The sequence below is a fragment of the Lepidochelys kempii genome, chromosome 6 (assembly GCF_965140285.1).
Source record: "Lepidochelys kempii isolate rLepKem1 chromosome 6, rLepKem1.hap1, whole genome shotgun sequence".
Taxonomy (NCBI): Eukaryota; Metazoa; Chordata; order Testudines; family Cheloniidae; genus Lepidochelys; species Lepidochelys kempii.
This window is the reverse complement of record NC_136385.1, coordinates 76,013,719-76,035,037: the sequence shown is the minus strand read 5'-3', so window position 1 is coordinate 76,035,037 and position 21,319 is coordinate 76,013,719. Positions and strand designations below refer to the sequence as shown.

At 42.4% G+C, this 21,319-nt stretch overlaps 1 protein-coding gene across 13 annotated transcripts in view; it reads left to right on the top strand.

The window, feature by feature from the left end:
• The window catches only part of RYR3 (ryanodine receptor 3), a 581,512-nt gene that overhangs the window by 535,847 nt on the left and 24,346 nt on the right, over window positions 1-21,319 (top strand). For 11 of the 13 annotated variants that reach the window (XM_073348839.2, XM_073348831.2, XM_073348834.2 and 8 more), the window contains 5 exons: window positions 1,651-1,737; window positions 4,251-4,448; window positions 5,476-5,606; window positions 20,210-20,252; window positions 20,806-20,933. In XM_073348839.2, the coding sequence (XP_073204940.1) occupies window positions 1,651-1,737; window positions 4,251-4,448; window positions 5,476-5,606; window positions 20,210-20,252; window positions 20,806-20,933 (587 nt within the window). Of the gene's footprint in view, window positions 1-1,650; window positions 1,738-4,250; window positions 4,449-5,475; window positions 5,607-18,580; window positions 18,733-20,209; window positions 20,253-20,805; window positions 20,934-21,319 lie in introns of those variants that run through there. The other 2 variants (XR_012159473.2, XM_073348836.2) reach the window with 2 other exon arrangements.

Sequence of the window (21,319 nt, the reverse complement as noted above, 5' to 3'; positions counted from 1 at the left end):
TGAACAGTGTGATGGCAGAAAACATCGACTTAGTTCTACTATTCATTTATTTAATTTTTGGGAGGTGAGTTTACTTAAGAGGGGATCTGATAAATGGAAAGAAAAAGGCAGAGAAAGGGAGTGAGGGCAGGACAGGAAATGGCGGGGGAGAAGAGGGTAAGATGTTGAGTGACGCTGAGATGAAGAGACTTGGAGAGAAAGGGAGGAGGAAGCTTGGAGCAAACAGCCAATCAGCACAGGATAGAGAAAGTCAGAGAATATTCTACAGTTTTGACTGGAATGTCCAGAGGTAAAAAGGGTCTCTGCTTTGGCTGCTTCTGTTTCTACCATAAGTGCTGGTGCTGGAGGTGCTGGGGGGGCTGCCACACCCCCTGGTTTGAAGTGGTTTCCATAAAAAAGGGGTTTACAGTTTGCTTCAGAGGCTCACTGACAGCAATTCCGGGCCCCAGGGCAAAATAGTCAATGGGCCTCCACGCACGCACAAGCCGTGGACGTGGTCTGCCTGACATTTGGGCGGTGCTGCACCTGCGCTGGCTGGTGCCCAGTGAGCTGCCAGCTGCGCTGCTGGGTGCGGTCTTCCAGCACGGCCAGGGCTTCCACATGCCCGCCCGATAGGGTTGCCAACTGTCTAATCGAGCAAACCCAAAGAACCTTGTCCCGCCCCTTCCCTGACACCACGTCCATGTCCCGCCCCTTTTCCGAGGGCCTGCCCCCTGCTCACTCCATCCCACCCTTCCTTTGTCCCTTGCTTTTCCCCACCCTCACTCACTTTCACCAGGCTGGGGCAGAGGGTTGGGGTGCAGGAGGGGTCATGGGGTGCAGGCTCTGGGAGAGAGTTTGGGTGCTGGAGGGGGTGCTGGGTGCAGGTTCTGGGAGGGAGTTTGGGTGCTGGAGGGGGTGCTGGATGCAGGCTCTGGGAGAGAGTTTGGGTGCGGGAGGGATTCGGGGTGCGGGTTCTGGGAGGGAGTTTGGGTATGGGAGGGGGTGTGAGATCAGGATCTAGGAGGGAGTTTGGGTCGGGGTGAGGGCTCTAGGCTGGGGCAGGGGGTTGGGGTGTGGGGAGGGTGGAGTGTTCGGGTGGCTCCCGAAAGCGACCGGCACACCCTTCTTGCAGCAGCTCCTCGGCAGGGATGCAGGGGATCTCCATGCACCGCTGCCCGCAGGTACCACCCCCGCAGCTCCCATTGGCCGCAGTTCCCAGCCAATGGGAGCTGCAGAGTGTGCACTTGGGGCAGGGGCAGCACGCAGAGACCCCCCTCCCTAGGGGCCGCAGGGACGTACCGGCCGCTTCCGGGAGCAATTGCCTCCTTTTCCCCCCTCTCTCAGCGGGCCTGCTCTCAGCATCCCCACCATACAAATTGTTCCAGCGCCACTGGTTTCTGCCAATTGGAGTCTGACTGGCTCCTCTGTGTAGTTTTCCCCTAAGGCCAAAAATATCCTGTCATGAATATATAGATACAAAAGAAAAGGTGGCAAAAATTCTAGACAGCAAGTCTGGTGATTCTACCATGAGAGCTCTAATTGTTTTGTTGAACATTACAGAATATAGTTTAGATTTGACTCTCTTAAATAATTTCCTAACTGCTTCCCCAATTCTGATTCCATGACACTTCTAATTTTTTTTTATTTAAATGTTCCTCGTATTTCCAGCATTACTTGGCTAGAAATTTCTACAACTTAAGATTTCTTGCTCTGTTTGTTGCATTTGCCATCAACTTTATACTGCTATTCTACAAGGTAAAGTATTATTTATTGCATTTCATTCTTTGTAGGCTTTTCTACTTATTTTCCAGAGCAGCTGACTGAAGGCTGGTTTTAACATAGTTAATCTAAACTGGACACCCATTTTTGTAAGCCCTACATGCACTGACTAAAATCAACACTGCCAGTCTAGAAATAATGTATCTAAAATTATGTTCTTACCTGAGTTACTAATCACACCTTGAGTAACTAAACATAGGTACTTCTGTATTTTATTCAATCTAGGACAATGAAAACAAACTAATCAGTTGAGCTTTTATTTATTGTCATTTTTTTCTTTTGGCTCTGGTGCACTGGCACAATGTGATTAGGTCTGGCTTGCAAACCCTGACAAAGGAATGTCTAAATCCCAGCCAAAAAACAAAACAAAACAAAACAAAAACCCTCCATCTCTCAAAGCACTTTCAATTTTCTTAAATGTTTCTCTAAAATCTAATCCTAAATTGGTACTTCAACTCACATGACTGTTTCTTTAACAGTACAACTCTTTGCATAATACTGATCACCTTGATTTTCAGCATGGAAATGATAACTAAATCATTTAGGAATCATATTAAGGTCTCTCATACTCTAGCTGGCTTAGATAACGTTTTTGCTTCTGTGTGTGATAGTTCTGTTTTGTCTATTTGTAAAATTTGGCTACTTTTTCCTCAAAAGTGTTCAGTGCTTTTTTTATTAAAATATTCACAATTCAATTTAAAAATTTATTTAAAATAAAACAAAACCAAAAAAAGTAGAGGGTAGCAATGGGGGACTTCAGTGCATTGTTTCCCCCACATTGTCTTCATCTTTAACTATTTCTAGGTGTGAGACAATACTTCAGTCTTCATACCCATCATCCCGTCTGTTTTCTCACTGAAACCAACAAGGTTGTTAGTGCCTATTGTGAAGGTATTTTTTGTGTTGAAGACACCTGTCCACTAGGAACCTGTTTTAAATTGTTGAGGACGTACAAGCAAAAGAATAACAGATGCAAAGGATGGATTTTAAACAGCAGGCTGCAACTTTATTAATTTACAGCATGATATGCCAGGCATTTAATGATTCAGTGCAAGGTTCCTTGGGGTAGATCCACCTAAATCTAGGACTTAGCTCACTTCTGAATCCTCTTGCATTCCCCCAGCCAGGGAGCTAGGAGTATCAAGGGGGAACATTAGTCCATGAAGGCTTCAGGTTTCCTTTTCTCCTATAGGCACACCAGCGAAATTCTGGTTCTCATTTATCCCTTGAAGCTGGCCCTTTTAGCCTTTATTTGCATTGATCACCAGCCTCAAGTTGTGACTAACTAATCGGTCTAATATTAAACATTGAAGTCCTATTGCTTACAACTCAGCTGGGCCTCCATGACACTGCACAGAAAGAAAAAAAAAAAACCCTACTGGGCCTCAGCCACTTTGGCTGAACAGGAAAAATTCCTTTTTGATATGAAAATAGGCAATTGGTCGTAACAGCAGCACCCTGAAGAACTCAGATCCTATACTAAATGACCTAGAAATGTCTGGGCAGAACTTAAATCAGCCCACTTAGTCCCCACAGCCCAGCCAATGGGAGGCAGAAGATCAGAGGAAGAGGGACCCAGCTCCCTGTATCATCAATTCTCTCCTGTGTCACTGGCTCATCCCTGTTGGTCTGACCAACCCTTGGTGGGGGCATGTGGAAGACATTGCTCAATTAATTTTGCATAGGTCATCAAACATGCCATCAAATGGTAACAGTTTGGCCAATACTGATCTGTACTGACAACCTAGAAATGAAAGGCCAATTTCTCTGCTGCATCCAGCCTCCACTGGTCATAGAAGAGGATAGAGAATTTTGGATTTCCGGGAGCCGATTATGGCTCCCTGATTCTGAGGCCAGTTTCGCAATGGCCCTGGCAGAGTTTAGAGCAACTGGGAGCTTGTTGGCCAGATATTAGTGTGAAATGCTAATCAACTGCTATAGCAAGACTTGTAAACTTTTTAAAGAAGACTGTGAAATAAAAATGTGTGCACAAGTAAATTGGTGACAACAACATAGTTTTTGCCCCCTTTCTCTGAGACTAGTAGTCAAAAATAATGTAAATTCCAAAACAAACCCTGAAGTTTGTTATACCAGTCTATCTCAGCATTGCATTAATTGTTTATTTAATAAAACATTGGTGTTACTTTTGCATTGATTTTGCTTTCATTTTTGCCATTGCATGCCCTAACAGGGAGATTTGTAAATTGAGCTACCACTGAATTGCTCCTTCTATGTCAAGTGTGAGGTACATTGATGAGGTAGTGTAGGAAGCCTGCACTCTTCTTGTATCTGTGCCTGTCTTGTTCTGAGGATGAAGAACTTCACTCTTTAGGACTCAGTGCTCATGTAAAGTGCAAAATGATCTTCATAAAAAAATTAAAATAGAAATAGGGAGCAAAAAGAGATTTGTCCTGTGACTAAGAGAATGGAAGAAAGCTTAAGTTGTTCCTGTTGCTTTGTGTGTGTATGTGTGTATTTCTCCATTCCAGGTGACAGAAGAACCATTAGATGAGTTAGAGGAAGACTCTGATCTATGGAATTCATTTGAAGAAGAGGAAGAGGAAGAGGGAGTGGTGTTTTTTGTTTTACAAGAGAGTACAGGTTACATGGCACCAACACTCAGGGCTCTAGCAGTTATTCATACTATCATCTCCTTTGTCTGTGTGATTGGATACTATTGTCTAAAGGTGAGTTGTGTGTATGTTTGAAACCCAGTTACTTAATCATGTTTGGTAGACAACTAACTCCAAGTCACTGTTCTGAGACTTTGAACTCTTCAGTTTCAATTGAATGTAGACAAATACCAAAATCACTCCGCGTAACACAATGAATATCAGAGCTGAGATCAAGATGATTATTTTTGTCCAGACTCTTTTAAGCATCCATCACCTTTATATCTGAATGGCTTCCACAGAACTGGTAGGCATCTTACTGCTCTGAGGAAAACATAATACAGTATAATATAGTTTAAAATATTCAGAGTTTAAAGCCTAATCAATCACGTTAAAAGCAGTCATCTTCTCTCTTTATTCTAGCAGGGATTAACCTGAAGGAAAATAAATGTTAGTATCTCCCCATCTGCTCTTACTCGGAGTTTTTGTTGCGTGATGGCAAGTGTTGTCTGAACAGAGGCTGCCATGTGTTGAATCAATACATTCTTGACCACCCAAACCACACACCCACCCCAGTGAGCATCACCAACTTTGGGGATATTGCTGGCTTGCTCTCCAGGGCAGTTTGGAAGCACACTGCACCAATGCAACCACCCCATAGTAGACTTTCTGGCACCAGGTGCTTTCCACCAAGATTTGTAGATAGGACAGTGAAGTACAGCATCTAGACTTCGCTTTGATTTCTGTTTTCTGCCAGAAGTTCAGTTTCATTTAACTTTTAGTATAAATACATTTATCTTTTATATAAACAACTTTCAGTGGCTGAAGATGCTGCTGCAAGAGCCCTGACACCTTTATGGTCACTCCTAAATACAATATTCTCAACAAAAAGCAACATCAGAACTCATTTTTTATTCCCCTGAGCTGAGTAACCCTCCAAACCCCACCACTGTCCAGAATACCCTGTTCTTAGAATGTACCCAGTTCCAAGGTTTGAAATTAGGTAGTGTTCTGAGGGTTGGTTTTACACTGTAGAGAGACCTAATTGTTTCTAAGAAATGTGTGAACCATTGCAAACATTTTAAATATCCCTTTTCCAAAGGTTCCCCTGGTTGTATTTAAGCGCGAAAAGGAAATCGCCAGGAAGTTGGAATTCGATGGTCTGTACATTACAGAACAGCCCTCAGAGGATGACATTAAAGGACAATGGGATCGCCTGGTCATAAACACTCCGTAAGTAAAACAAGATGTTTAAAAAAATCTAAAAATAGTATAGCTCACCAAATTTTGCAGTGGAACTTCATAACACTCATACCACCTAGTCCACACAAAAAATTGGTTATCTTTCCTGATATCCCAACAAAGATTTTATAGCAGATACTGTTTTGAGGTCTGATATTACCAAAGATCTGTTCACATCGCAAATACCATATCAGGGAATGTATTTTTCCTTTCCTCTTTGTATTTTTCTGTGGTTTGGTTTGTCAATGGCTAAATTTATAGCAATGCTTAATTTATAACTTCAAGTCTTTTGTAAGTCTCTCCTCTCAGCCTCTCCCCTACGAAATTTTACAAATGAATCACTTGGGAAAACAATTTTTGGCTTTTGCACCTCTCTTTTTGTTATATTCTTCTTCTTTCCTTTTTAATTCATATAATAAATTGGTACTTTTTCCCTCTTCATCAGACACAATTAGTGTATAACAAGATAAGTAAACCTGGACTAAAAAAGCATTATCAGAATATCTAAGTAGATCTGACTTTTCTGTCCAGTTTGTAAATAAAGAGTGTAGGATTCACACAGTGATCCATAGAAGTCTTATTTGCTATTCTGTGCATGAATTATACAAATGTAGGCAAGAGAGAGGAAAAAAACAAAGAACTGTAATAACGTTGAGCAGCACTCAGTTCAGAAGGTCACTTGGGTTTTCTTTCCCCGCCATTGTTCAAGGTGTTGAATTGGTTAGAAAGGATAGATATGAGGCACTTTTAAAAATATTGAGATTTCAAATTACCATTTGCATGTTAATGCAACCAAACTGATTATTCTTCAGTGTAATAGATTGAACACAGAATAATGCTTAATCTGAAGAGAATGATATAGAGCCATTACTGATAATCACTTTTCATAGACAGTGCACCTAGGGTACATCACAAATCAAATAGATTTTTACATGTGTGTTCTCTAGTGGTCCATCTCATGCAGATGTACTGTTCTGTGGCAAACTGATACATCAGTGCTATATATAGGTACACCATTACAGTGTGTTTTAATTTTTCATCAAATAAAACATGTAGAAAATTGTACATTATAATTACATATTACTTATGCCCTGTTACGCCATTGCTGTACAATGAGTAAGCTGTGCCTAACGTAGTCCCTGCTCCCAAAGGACTTAAAGGCACAAAAGGCTATAGAACTGTAAAATACAAGAGACAATAAGCATTGAGTGGTTTGTAGTGTTTATAATTGGAATGATTCACTGAATAAGTTGGTTCTCCTTTGAGTGATTATTCCATACACATTCCCCGTAGGTGTATGTGGGCCCAATGCACTCAAGTTGATGACTTTTGTCAGCAGCACATGTACCCTCACTATCCTCATGCATGGAGCTGACGGCATAAAGGGATCTGGCTGCCATATCCCTCTCAGTTCCTTCTTACCTCCCATGGCAATAGCTGGAACTCCCCTTCACTCTTGAGATTTGTTTCTCTTCTCTTATCCAGCATGTAAAAAAGAGAAATCCTCTTTTCTGCATATAGTTATAGTTAGATAGTTTACTGATCCTTCGAGGCTGGGGGTCAGTATGCAAAAATTGCCAGGATTTAACAAGGTGCCACATGCAGGGCTGTGATCCCTGTAAGTGATAGGCACAAAATAGCCTAATCTGTTTAGGCAAGGGACATGTGAGGGATGAATGTCCCATTTGTACCTCCTTTCTGATGAAGATGAAAAAGGAAAGGGACTTCTGCCTTAAGGTACGTCTACCTGAAAAGGCAATGTGTCTCTCTTCAGTGCCCGATCCTAACCACAGGAGGAAGAAGAGCTCATTCATCAGTAGTAAACCTCCAGCTGCCTCAGCTCCTAAGCCCATACTGAGTGAGAAACAGTTGTTCATCTTCGTCTCCCATGGCCTCCATGGAGCGTTTGAAACTGTCTTTGTCCTCTGAGACTGACAGACCATCAAAATCTCATTATTCATTCACAAAAAGGGACAAAGATTTTAAAAAATAAAATAAAGTAGTCTGGTGCTGAATTGAGGTCTCATCACAAACACCAAATGACACCAGCACCATCTGAGGTGACACTATTGACTCTAGCTCCAGTGGGGCCATCGAGACTAGCGCCTTCTTCTCTACCAGAGAGATCGACACCATTGACAGCACAATCATTCTTTATGGCAAAAGATCTATTGTGTCTCCTGCCTGACTGTCCTTTCCTGCATCTTCCAACACCACTCACAGTAGTTTCAACCATGTCAGCATCATCGGCATCTTTTATCACCACAGCACAAAAGGTTCATCTACATCATTGATGCAGCCTACAACATAGGCAGTGCCAGCACCATCAATGGTGACTCATCTCTCTGCCTTCCATACACCTCAGCTACTTCCATCAGCACCAGTGGATACATCTTTGACATTAGTAATGCTAGGGCATCACCAGAGGTTGCCAGTGCCAACACCTTCACAAACACCTAAAGGAACAACTTCCCAGTCACTGAGGGTAAATATATCTCCTCCTCTTCAGGCATGGAGCATGACAGGTCTTTCAGATCTTCTTACATAAGGATACCTGTGCTGAAGCGCAATAGTGTTATTCTTGCAAGAATGTCCGGGTGTGGTGTTCACCACCGTGAGCAGTATAGAGACGGACTACCCACCTTCGCCTTACTGGGCCTCAGACTGCTTCAGGAGTGTCTAGGTCTTCATTAGCTCCAGAGTCATTCTCACCTCCTCCTGAAGACTTTAAAGTTGTTCACAACTTCATGAGGAGGGTGGTCACATCACTAGGAGTGCAAGTGCAACTTGTACAAGACATTCTGCACTAACTATTACTAAGGCTAAGATTTAGTCATGGGTATCTTTAGTAAAAGTACTGGACAGGTCACAGGCAATAAACAAAAATTCATGGCCTCTGACGTGTCTATGACTTTTGCTATAAATACCCCTGACTAAATCTTAGCTCCTCTGGGGGGTCCAACAGCTTGCACCTGATCCAGCAGCAGGGGCTGACTGCCCCTGGCCACCCAATGCTCCGAGGCCCCCATGGACCGCTGCTCCGGGGTGGCCCCCGGGACTGCTGCTGCTCCAGGGCAGCCCCCAGGACTGCTGCTGCTCCGGGACCACTGCTCTGGGGCCACCCAAGTAGCAGCAGTGCAGCTGGCTCTGGGGCCGTTCCAGCAGCGGCTGGTGCAGCTGGCCCCGGGGACGCCCCAGCAGCTGGCTCTGGGGCCAGCTACTCCAGGGAGGCCCAGGGGTCATCTGCACAAGCTGCTGCAGCTGCAGAAGTCATGAAGGTGCCAGAAAGTCATGGAATACCAAGTTCCCTAGAAGGAATTTGATTATTTCTCCAACCACCCAGTTCCAGATTTTTTAGTGTCATGGTGGCAAACAAGTGCTAAAGGCAATTTTACCCTAAAGCTACCCCAAAGGATAAAGAACATAAGAGACCTCAGAATGCCTGAGATCTAAGCCTCTTAGATGCTGACCATTGGTATCTTTCACAGCATGCCCTTCTCAGTGGACTTCAGTAGCTTCCAAGTACACCAATAATATCTCTTTTCATCTTCGGGACATGCCTCTCTCTCTTTTACAGTGCATCAGACAAGTGGGTGCTCAGCACAGTAAAGGAGGATATGCCATCTAGTTCATATCCCTCCTTTTCCCCAACCCACTTTTCCCATCCTTTTTCAGGGACCCATCTCATGAGGCTGTTTTGCTTCAAGAAATACAGTCTCTTTTACAACTGGGAGCAATAAAGGAAGTTGTGACATACCCAAGGCACAATGCAGAATAATGAGTAGCTGTGTCATGCCTGCCCTCTAACCTGGGGTGCCCTTTACAATGCTTTGCTGCTGTAGCCTCCAGTCAGGACTGCTCTGTCTGTGTGTGTGCCTCAGCCAGGCCAGCCATACCTTTGCTCTTACCAGCCTGGGTTATATTGCAGAGTGACCCCAACACACTCCAACACACCCCCAGAAATGTATGTCCTGCCCAGATCTCTCCTGGACAATACAAGCTTATATAAAGTCTGTCATTTTATTGATAGAAATGTTATGCACACATCTTGATTTAAACAAACTGGATTAGATAAAACAATTAACTATAAAGAGAGAGATTTTAAGTAAGTACAAGTAATGAGGCAAAGACATCAGAAATGGTTAAAAGAAAAATAAAGATAAAATGCAACTGTTGCCTAACTTAACAAACTATGTTAAATTCAATGCAAAGTTTCACATCACATGCTTTCAGCAGTCTTACTGACCAAACTTCTTAGGCCAGGATCCCTTCTCCAGTTCAGTGGCTACTTCATTTGTCCCATCTGGTGCAGTGAATCAATGGGCAGAGAGGGGACGAGAGAGAGGGTTGTGGGGGGGGGTGCGGGGGGAAGGTACCTTCTTTTTATAGTGTCTGTCTCCTCCCCACGCCCTTGGAAAACATTTCCAGCTGAGATTCTGGACACAAAAAGAAGGATATTCCCTGCTGCTTTTCCTCTCTTGTTCAAGGTTTCTTTGTCTACCGTTTAGTGCTTAAATGCAAATTAGGCAGAGCACACATTACTTGGTTTGAGACAGACCTTTTCGACAACTTCTGCTGTAGTTTTGGAATGTGTGTTAATTACATTATATAGGGAAATCTTATAATTTCACATACAGTGTTGCCACACATTTTATCAAGATACTATTGACCAGCAAATTATAATATTAGACCTCAAAACAGTATCACGAGGCATACTTTGTACAAAGATTATTACAGTGTGTAGGGTGTGGACACAGAGGAAAGGCTGTTATTCCCACTACTTCCTGATGCCCAGAGAGGTGTTTTTCATTGTGTTCTGTACTTAAGAAAGCTGAACACAGTTGTCAAGAAAATCAAGTTCATGATGTCACCCTTGTGTCTGTTATCCCTTCTGGATTGATATGCTGCTCTTGATTTGCAGGATACTTACTTTCACGTGCAAATATATCATGGCCACAGAAAGTCTCTTTGATTCATGGTAGGCAACATGGACTACCCGTACTCTGTGCACCAGCCTGACCAAGGCAGTCTTTGTACACAGACCTCTATCAGTTCTCCATTTGATCACTCATAGTTGTACCTCTGGTTGAAGATCTCTTATCATAGAATCAAGGCAAATCACTGCACCCCAATCTACAATCTCTCTACTCATGGTGTGGATGATCTCTTGTTGAGCAATAAGAAGAGAGTCTGCTTCCAAGATGTCCAGGCCATTTTGGAGATCAGCAGAAAGGATTCCCCCAAAGTCATTTGTGCAGTAAAATGGAAAAGGTTTTCAGTCTGGACTGAATCTCATGAGTTATCACCAATTAACACCGAGGTTAGACACATACTAAACTACCTGCTGCATCTGAAATCTTCAGATCATTTTCCCGGTTCAATAAGTGTCCATTTAGCAATCATTTCTGTGATAGAATACCCATCCATTGGTGGATGTGTATTCTATCTTTTTGTGTCCCTTCATATCCAGATTTTTAAAGGGACTTACTCATGCTCACCTGTGTCCAGTCCTTCATCTTCATGGGACATGAATTGAGTGTTTTCCCATTTGATGGGTCCCCCCTTTGAACCTTTGGCAACAACATCCTTGCCATTGTTGTAAATGAAAATAGCATTTTTGGTAACAGCTACCTTTGTGAGGAGGGTGTGAGATCTTCCAGCACTTCTGGTTAACCCTCCTTTCTCACAGTATTTCACAAAGACAAGATCTCTCGTAGGCTACACACTAAGGTTGTCTCCACATTCTATCTCAATAAGATTATCCATCACCCAGTGTTCTTGCTGAAACCTCATTCTACCAAGGCCAAAGAAAAAGTGTATCTTGGGTGTTTAGAGACCTCTTGCATTGTACCTGGAAATCTTTCAGATCATCTCCCAGTCTTTTTGTAGCCTATGCTGATAGGATTAAAGGGCAACCTGTAACAGCCCATTATATATCACATTGGATTTCTGACTGTATCAGGCTTTCCAAGCAAAGTCTCTCCTCCACCCATTCCACTAGAGCTAATTCCACTTTCTGAGTCTTCATGAGCAACATACCTGTAGTTGATATTTGTGAGGCAGCAACATGTTCATCTGCACATCCCTTTTCCATGCACTACGCTATTACTCAAGTGTCCAGAGACAATGTCAGCTTCAGCAAGTCAGTGCTGCAGGCTCTCTTCAAGTAATCCAAAATCTCACCACCTGTAGGGTTACTGCTGGTGAGTACCCTACAATGGAATGTGAATGTGCACAGTCAAATGAGAGGAAACAGTTACTTACAATATAGCAACTGTTGTTCTGCAAGATGTCTTGCGCGCATATAAATTCCACGGCCCTCATGCCTTCATCGCTACTTTGGGTATTAGTTCTGTGGTAATGTGAAGGAACTGAGAGGGAGGTGGTAGCCACACCTTTATACCTTGGCTCCAGGCACAAAGATAGCAGGGGCACACAAGCCTACTTCTGATAAAAGTCTCAGACCCAGGTGCAATGGGCACGCATATACCTACAGTAGAATGTATAAGTGCACAACACATCTCAAAGAACAACGGTTGCCATACAGGTAAGTAACTGTTGTAGAGTGTTCTGACAGAAGAGATAGAGGGCATTCAGTGAACATTGATTGGAATGTTGTGGTTCCATATATAAAGGGCAATGTGACAAGGAAATTTGATGGATTTTAGAACTTTCCAAACTGGGATCACTGCTACCTAATTAACACTTTTCTTGTCAAGCAAACTTTAGCTTGGAGGCTATTTTTCTGAGTTCCCTCTGTAAGAGGTTTTAATAGCATGTTTTTGAGTGGCCCAGCTATACAGTTAGATCTCCTTCCTTTCCCTGTTATTGCATTGTAGATTAAAGACAGTTGCATAAGGCTAGAGAAGAACAACAATGTACCCAATTCTTTACAAGTCTAAAACAATTGTTGGCTGTATATTTACAGGTATAAATAAGTATTTTAAAAAACGGACTTTCAAAAGTAATTACCAATATGTCTGAAAGAAACAACATTTTGTCAATGAGAAGAAGTCAAAAAAGCTACCTTATCCAGTCATAAACAAATATCTGTCTGTGACTAGACTCCTGTGTTATAAGACACTTAGCACAGCTCTCTTTAGGAACTGATGGTCTGCTACCACTATTGTCTACTCTGAACTTACAGCCTTTGCTGCCTATCTATCTTTGGGCTGGGATAATGCTTTCCCAACTTTAGAGTACATCTACACTTGAAGCTGGAGGTGTACGTCCCAACTCGAGGAGATATACCTGTGCTAGCTCGATCAGAGCAATTATGCTAAAAATAGAGTGCAGCCACGGCAGCAGGAGGGGCTAGCTCCCCCAGTCCAATCCCAGCCAAGACACTAGATATATGCCCACAGTGACTAGCCCTACAGTTAGCACATTAGGTCGATCAGAGCTAGAGCAGGTATGTCTGCTCAAGCCGGAATTTACGCTTCCAGATAGAAGTGTAGGCCTATCAGATTCAAGTGTTAAACTCCTAACACACACTTTGGCAACCTACTCTACCTAAAGTATTTTCCAGTCTCGGACCAAGTTCATAAGTTACATATCCCATCCAAAAGATACATTCTGTGTCAGTGTACCTTAGTAGTAGCTAAACAAATATGCCATGGCAGCTGCCAGAGTTGACCTAATAAAGAATTTCCTTATTACAGTAGTTGAATTCTTCTATTTGTGCATAAATTTGCCAGTGTATGGTGTCTTTTCATAGTATGTATTTTCTTCAGTTATCTTTAAATGCTTCTTTTCTTTTGCATTGAACAACATGACTAGCTTTTTCATTAAAAGTTAAGTATGCTAGTTTTGTTCTCTTGCATCAAGAAGCATGATTTCCTGAAGCTCATCTCTAAGGCAAAACTCTTTTAGTATTTTAGGAATAATGTCTGAATTATTAGCAGCCTTTTAATGCTTTATTTTCCTCAGGCCATATCCTAGGAGTTTTCCACTGATTTCAATTTGGTCCATATAGTGTGATGACACAGATTGGTAAAAAGTTAGAATTAAAAAATTACTTGAAAATATTCTTCTGGAATCCTGCCAATCTGTTTCTTACATCCAGAATGGTCTTTCATTTTGTCAGTAGATAATTGCACATTAGAAAATGTAACGAGAGTCAACAAGCTGAATAATACTCTGTGATGACAGCTTTGATTAATATATGGTTATTAAAACACAGAAGCAACATATTTTTGATGTATGATTCTAGGAAAATGTTAGCAACAATAGAATTCAGTTTGCAAGTTAAGGTTCTACTTGTGAAACAATTAACTTTGTTTTTTCCAGTTACAAACCGGTTTTGTGTAGGAGTTGAATTCATCAGTTCCCTACAGCAAAGTGGTGTTATTTTCTGATTATTTTCTGTAACGGGTATTATAGCCCAGAATTGGCAGTACTGCTGCCGTGTTTTGATCTTCAAGGGAAAATACTACTATGTGAAATGTACTAATTCTTGCAATTAATATGTGTTTTAAAATTATAAGCTTTACGATATTTGTTTCTGTGGATTAATAGATTTGCAGAGCTGAGAGAAACAACAACATACGTGCAGTTCTAGAAGAGTGCAAAGTATTTAAAAACATCATTTTTGAGGCTCAGTCCACAATAGCGCAAACACTAGGTTTCTTTTCATCCCTCACTTTGGCAGGCAGGGTGATGACCATCTAGTATTTTCCTGCTCTTTAGGGCTCCCTCTTCTGCTTCTCCAGCTTCACTCCTGCCTCACTCAGAGCAACATGCAGGTAGGCAACCTCCACAGCTACATGTGGCTGCCATTTAGGTCTTGATCAGAAAAGCCTAAAATAAAAGGAAGAGGATTGAAACACCTCAACCATGTCTCATGGATTAATGCTTTCCCATGGATGGCATAAATGTTTTTTCTGCTTTCACTGAAAAATGTTCACTACTTAGTAGAATGAGACAGCAACTGAAGGGATTTCTGGGCCTGTGTCAGACAAAGCCAGCCTGCCCAGCCTTCCTATAGGGAGGAAGGAAGGTAACCTGCAGGAGCTGAGACTCTCTCTCAAACAGCTGCAGAGTGAGGGAGTGGCTGAGATGGTCTCTGGGGCTGCGACAGACAGAACAGTTCATGCAGTTCATGCACAGGGAAAAGAGGCTCTCCCTGAGTCAGCCTCAAACTCTTGAGGAAAACTTTAAGAACTTTTAAGATTTCCATGAAATAAGGGATCTTATTGAGCCAGGTCTCCTTAACTGTACAGCATGCTAGTTATACTAATCGAGAGTCTCCCAGGAGAGTTGTCCATAGCAGTTTTCCAGTAGCTATAAGAAGTGGAGAATCTCCATTGTAGAACTGTTCATAACAAAATTCAATGCTAAGTGCTTCCTTTTTTGGCAATGGTTGTCTGGACCCAGCAATGCTAGTGCAGGATGCATTTGTCATTTCATGGAACTTCTCATTGGCTTACATGTTTCCTCCCCTCCAACTCCTATGGAGAGTCCTAAAGAAAACTACTCATCATGGGATTCCTTTAATCCTGATTGTCCTGGCCAAGGCTATCTTAACATATGGAACTGATGATGCTCTTGGAAGGGATAAGAATCCTTCTGCCCTTATGCCATGACCTTCATCAGGAGTATTGCCCTCAAGTCCAGGTGCCCTAATTTCTTGTACAGTGAGACTTAGAACTGATTCCACTTCAGCTGTGCCACTTACTAGGTCAGAGAAAGGAAGTGGTAGTGGACAAGGTTTGCAAAGGTGCTTCCTACATTCTCACTAGGCACTATGGGCCAAATGTGCAGGTGTGTATAGACCCATCCTTTGGCTTCAGAGAGCTGAGAGCACAGTTTAGATGAGCAACTCTCCTTTAGGAGGGAGTAGCTGTAAGGTTAGGCAATCCCCTCCTTCTTCTGGTTCAGTTCCAAGTCTTATTCTCATGCCCTATGGTGTGTTGTATATGGTGCTACTAAACCGAAATCATTATATGCACTGGCTCAGGTCAAATCACAGAAAGGTAAATTATATTCCCATCTACAGGCTAATCCTATGAGGGCATCAACAAAAGCCTTTCTTCCTTAGGAAGGTAGATCAGGCTAACAGATTTCTGTCAGATCAAAGGAGTCAAACTGAAGATTCAAGAGGAGGAAACCCAACAGAGAGAGAACTTCTGGATAGTGATTGGTCATCATGCCAGTAAGTGAGTGAGAAGGAGGAACCTAGAATCTGAACTGGCTCTGACAAGCCACAGATAATTTGCCCTTGTCAAACAGACACCACTGATGGTGGTTACTTACTATCTCATTTTACAAAGAAAACTCATTTCCAAGTTTACTGTTGTGCCTGAAGCATGCCAGATTTACATCTCTATAAAATACATTAAGAGACTGAAATATATTATGCATTCACAGAAACAATACAGCAATGATAGTGCCAATGCAAGCTTGCCCAAACTGTCCTACCAAATTACGTCAGTGCTGTGCTGGAGGGAGCATCTTGGCTTCACTGAAACTACCACCAAGGCCAGTTAGACTATGTCTACACTTTCAGTGATGTGTAGAGTACATACACTGCACACCTCCTAGCATGGGTTTAAATAGCACTATAGACTGTGAAGCACTGCTTAGATGAGTAAAGACACACCAGAACCTTAGGGTATATACCCTGCACAGCTTTCTACAAGCCCAAGCAGTGCCTCACAAATCTACACTGCTCTCTTTAGCAGTGTAGTGTCCTGCTGCCTCCCTGCTGCCAGAACCTTGCCAGAGTGACAAATTGTGGCTGTGGGGGCAGGCTCTGGCAGGGGGAGGCAGCGGGGAAAGGCTCCACCAGTTCCCCATCACCAGAACCTTTCCCTACTGCCTGCTGCCTGCCAGAGCCTTTCAGTGCTCCATATAGCTACACATCACAGTGTGGACACAACATGCTTTGCACTGGGGCATGTACATGTGCCGTACAACATACTGCCAACCGTGCAGACAAGACCTTGCTGTTAACTGTAATGGTGACTTGTGTGAGAGGGAGACTTATCAAGTAGGATTTGATCTAAAACCTTTTACATAGTCAGTGAACAGCCTTCAGATTATTAATTTCAGTTACTATCAGATTAAGGCAATTTCGGATGAGTTATCTAGAGCTGTGTGAGCCACTGTAGGTTCTCTAAACCATCCAGTCTATCTACTTCCCTGTCATATGTTGTTTAAGAACCAACCCATTTTCTTTGTTAAGTAGGACTGTCATCTTTCTTTGACTGAAAACCCACTGAAATTCTTTAAAGTGATAATTATTATACAAGTGTAACATTCTTTCTTAAAAGACATCTACCACAACAGATCCCTCACTCTTGGGTCCATACTGCCAGACAGGAACTCCCATTATTCTAAAGTTCTGAGCCATTACTACTCCAACAGGGGAGCTATGCAGACATGCCCTCTGTTCCTAGAGATCCTAACAATAGTTCATTTTTGACTTCTATTGATAAAGAAGCTCACTACACTATCTCAGCAGTCCTGCACCATCAGCTGTATTACAGATGGATGGGTGCTGAGCAATATTTTTTCAGGCAAATCTTTTATTCTCCAAATATAAGTATTTTTCATGGTGCTTCTTTTGACTCAGTGGCTGTTTTAGAAAACAAAAAATCATGATTTCTTCTGTCTCCTCTAGGTTTTTTATTCTGTGAGAGCAAAGACGCCTCAGGGCTCCTTGCCTCCCTATCCTCAGACTTTTCTCTCTCTCCAGATCATGTGCACATTTTATTTTTGCCAGTAGTTCATCCTAAAGATTTGAAGTGTCTGAGAGGAAGCAACGTAAAAAAGTCCCAAGTGTAGTTATCTCGCCTTCTGATAAATGTGACCACAACACTGTCTACTTCTGAGAAGAGCATGACAAATTTGCCAATTATATCTACATGCACATGTCACCAGGGGCCTTCGGGTCTAAGGATGAGCGTTTGAGTTCTTTGACCCACTACACTATGGCTGCTGGAAACCAATGTTGAGAGGGTGGCCTCACCTCCTCCCAACTGCAGAACAAGGAACCCACTGACTTCCAACATGTTTCTTTGCCTCCTGAAAGCAAGCAGTTAAGGCATTCAGAATCAGCGCTAAGAAGTTAGACATTGTCAGCTGGGCTCAAAGAACATATTGTACAGTCTGTACTCCTCCTGCTACATCACCACTCCAGTTGAATCAAAGATGAACACCACTTTCAGCTGACTAAAATCTGGTCTTGATGTGAAGTGGATCTCAAGCGTCGGTCACCTCAATGTACTTGAAGATATGATTCTCTCAGTATACACAACACCTTCTGTATGTTTTAATGAACTTTTTACATATCATATGAGATAAAATACGGAAATAGGCGCTCTGATAAATGCAGTTCAATTCAAGGTATCCCTAGACAAGATACAGGTCATTATGGAACTAGTCCACTGCATCTGAAGCAACCTGTGCTTTAAGGTTTTAGAGTTTTCAAAACAAGCAGCGACACTTGAACCCACATCCAGGTAACAGACAACACAGGTACAGAAAGACACAAAACTCTCAGCCTCTACTATGTCATGAACGATACTACCAGATATAGGGATTCAAGGCTGAGAGGCAGAGAAAAATCCCTGATTCTATGTGATCATATGGAACAAGACTCTGATGATGAGGGGCTGTTGGCCACTGCCATCCCTAAAAAGGTCAAGAACCATAAATGGTCAATTAGGTGCAAGTAACAATCCATACTTCTGTCTCTCCTGACACTAGAGATAATGAAGGGAAGACATTTTTTTCCCCTGTTACAGCTCAAGATACACATATTTCCCAGTGGCTATTGCAGTATCTTATTCTTTAAAAAAAATTATTTCATGAAGACCTTGGGGAGTTCAATAATGTCCAAAGAGTGCGGAATCTGTTGCTGAGGCAATTTTAGGAGAACTATTCACCCCTCACCCTCCTTTTGGTGACTGAAGATTCTGTAACCTTTATAACTCCATGTTTGTGTACCCTTCTATACACAGTACTTTCAGTTTCCCTGAAAGGAACGGTCCTTTGGGGACACTAGGGACATGGCTGTTCTGAAGGGCACGCCACCTGCTGGAGTAAGGTTTCATAACATTAGAGCTGTCAGTGTTCTATCGGGCCTTGTGCTGGGATTTTGGACCCAACAGTGGTAAGTGCTACAAATAAGGCCCTACTTGAATTGCGGGATGATTGTCAAAAAATTGCAGCTGAGTTGTGGACAAGCCATGGAAAATTGCAGAAAAACAATAACAGACCTTGTTATTTGCAGTAATGAGGTCCAATATTACTTTCCTGTGATTTTCCACTGTCGGACACCTTGGGCTGAGAGTGGGGGCTTCTGCTGTCAGCAGCCCGGGGCTGACAATGGGAACACGGGGCTGAGAGCAGGGTCTCCCACTGTCGGCTGCCCAGGGCTGAGAGCTGGGGGCTGAAATTGACAGCGGGAACATGGGGTTGAGAGCGGGCTCTCCCAACAGTCAGCTGCCCAGGGCTGACAGCAGGGGCCCAAGGCAGACAGTGCCCACCCTGGGCTGACAGTGCAGACTCCCGCTCTCAGCCCTTGGTGGCCAGGGCTCCCACTGTCAAAATTGTGGTGGATGCCTAATATTGCAGAATCTGCAATTTCCACAATATCACAAGTTAAGTAGGGCCTTAGTTAGGATGATGTACCATCAGAGAATACAATTACAACTAATCACTGCTTCATCTAAGGCTACTCCTACACTTGGATGTGGGGGTGGGGGTGATTCCCAGCTCTAGCAGACATACTTGTGCTAGCTCTCATCAAGCTAGCACACTAAAAATAACAGTGTAGCAATGGTAGTATGGGCAGTGGCGAGTGGTGGCACAAGCTAGCCACCCCAAGTACAAACCTGCTTGGACCTCTTGGGTTTGTGCTCGGGGTGGCTAGGCAGAACTGCCCCTCGCCACTGCCTGTGGCTACACTACTATTTAGTGTGCTAGCTCAATGAGAGCTGGCACGAGTATGTCTGCTTGGCAGGGAATCACACCCCACCAACATTAAGTGTAAACATAACCTAAATCATCATCCTTATATTTATAGCGTCAGTGCACTGTGACATCTGGTGCTACATGTCCCCGTGAAAATGTCTATTTCTGGGTTTTCCGCCATGGATAGAAATGAAATCAAGGCTACTATAGTGGTTTACATGCTGAAAAGAGTCATCTGCATTGAGAAACTTCTTTATCTTCTCCAAGAATGCAAATGTGGGTTGTGCTCATGCATGTATCTTGGGGTGTGGGTGGGGGCTAGGAAGGATTTTCAAATGGATTTGTTTAGTGTTGAAGGATGTTATTATGGCAGCCTTCACAATATCAGGTAATGGTGAGCATTAAATGAAAGCAACCAGCAGTCTGTCCTTTATATTTCACTGATAAGTAAGTATTTACATGGATGGTATAAAGAGAAAAAGCGAGAAGAGACATTGATGTTACAGTGAATTACAATTTATGAGGGCCAGTTACTGTCCTTGCACAAATCCCACTGACATGAATAGTAGTTCTGCTCAGCAAATTGTAACAAAACGTTACCATGAGCAAGAATTTTATTTGTTTTTTGCCTCCATTGATGTGTTAAATAACTTGAGAACTTTTTATCTATGCAGATCCTTTCCTAACAATTACTGGGACAAGTTTGTAAAACGGAAGGTAGGTTCTTTATATTATTATGCCTAACGTAAGACAATATACTGTGTATTTAATTCAAATATCTGTATTTTTGTGGTATAAGCATACAAATGTTTGAGAATTGTATTTTGTTTCATGGAACTCGTAGTTATGGTAAATCTTACTGGGAATAGTCAGTTGTGATGTGGGTGGGGGAAGAGGAAGAAGAGAGAGTGCTTTGGCTTAATTCCTAGACTCATATATTCTAAATAACTTTGTGCTGTCAATCAGCCATGCAGTTCTAATTTACAGCCATTGTCATCATTAGGATACAAAGCCCTCTCATCCCCCTAAAAAAAGAAAAACATGCCAGCTCAAATTACTTTAAATTATACCAAAGCTTTAGATAATAGCCTTTTATGCTTCTAGTTTTCATTTTTTTAAATGCTTTTTCTCTCTCTGAGTTCTCACTGTTCTTGCAGTACCAGTCCTGGAAAACTGAGGTTTTAAATTTTTTGACAAATGTGGGGTAAAGTGAGGGGGATGTGACAGCAGTGTCTTGTCCTGACCAGAAGCTCATCTTTTCCCCTTTTAGGTTATTAACAAATATGGTGATTTGTATGGAGCAGAGCGCATAGCTGAACTCTTGGGGTTGGACAAAAATGCTCTTGATTTCAGTCCAGTGGAAGAGACTGAACCAGAGGAAGCATCTCTTGTATCATGGTATGATATTTGGAGATTTTTTTTTAAAAAAAAGCAGTTGACCTTAGCTGATTTCAAACAAATCAGCATTGGAAGGGATTTTTAATCTGTTGCTACCACTACGTAATTAAAGATAAGAACAGATTTGATATGTTGAGTGTGTGTATTTTCAATACTTTGCTCAGTACTAAAAATCCACATGGTAAAGGCTTCTTTGTAGTAATGAAGTAAAATAAACTAGCTTTTAAAAAATGTACATATACCACTTAAAATAATGGCCCAACACAGCCTTCCCACTTCACTGCACATGTGTCCAAGGGTCTTTGTCTCAGTCAGAAGGAAGGGAGCACTGATCACAGAGCAGACCTGGTCAGGGATTTTCCAGTATACAGGTTTCATCAGAAAAT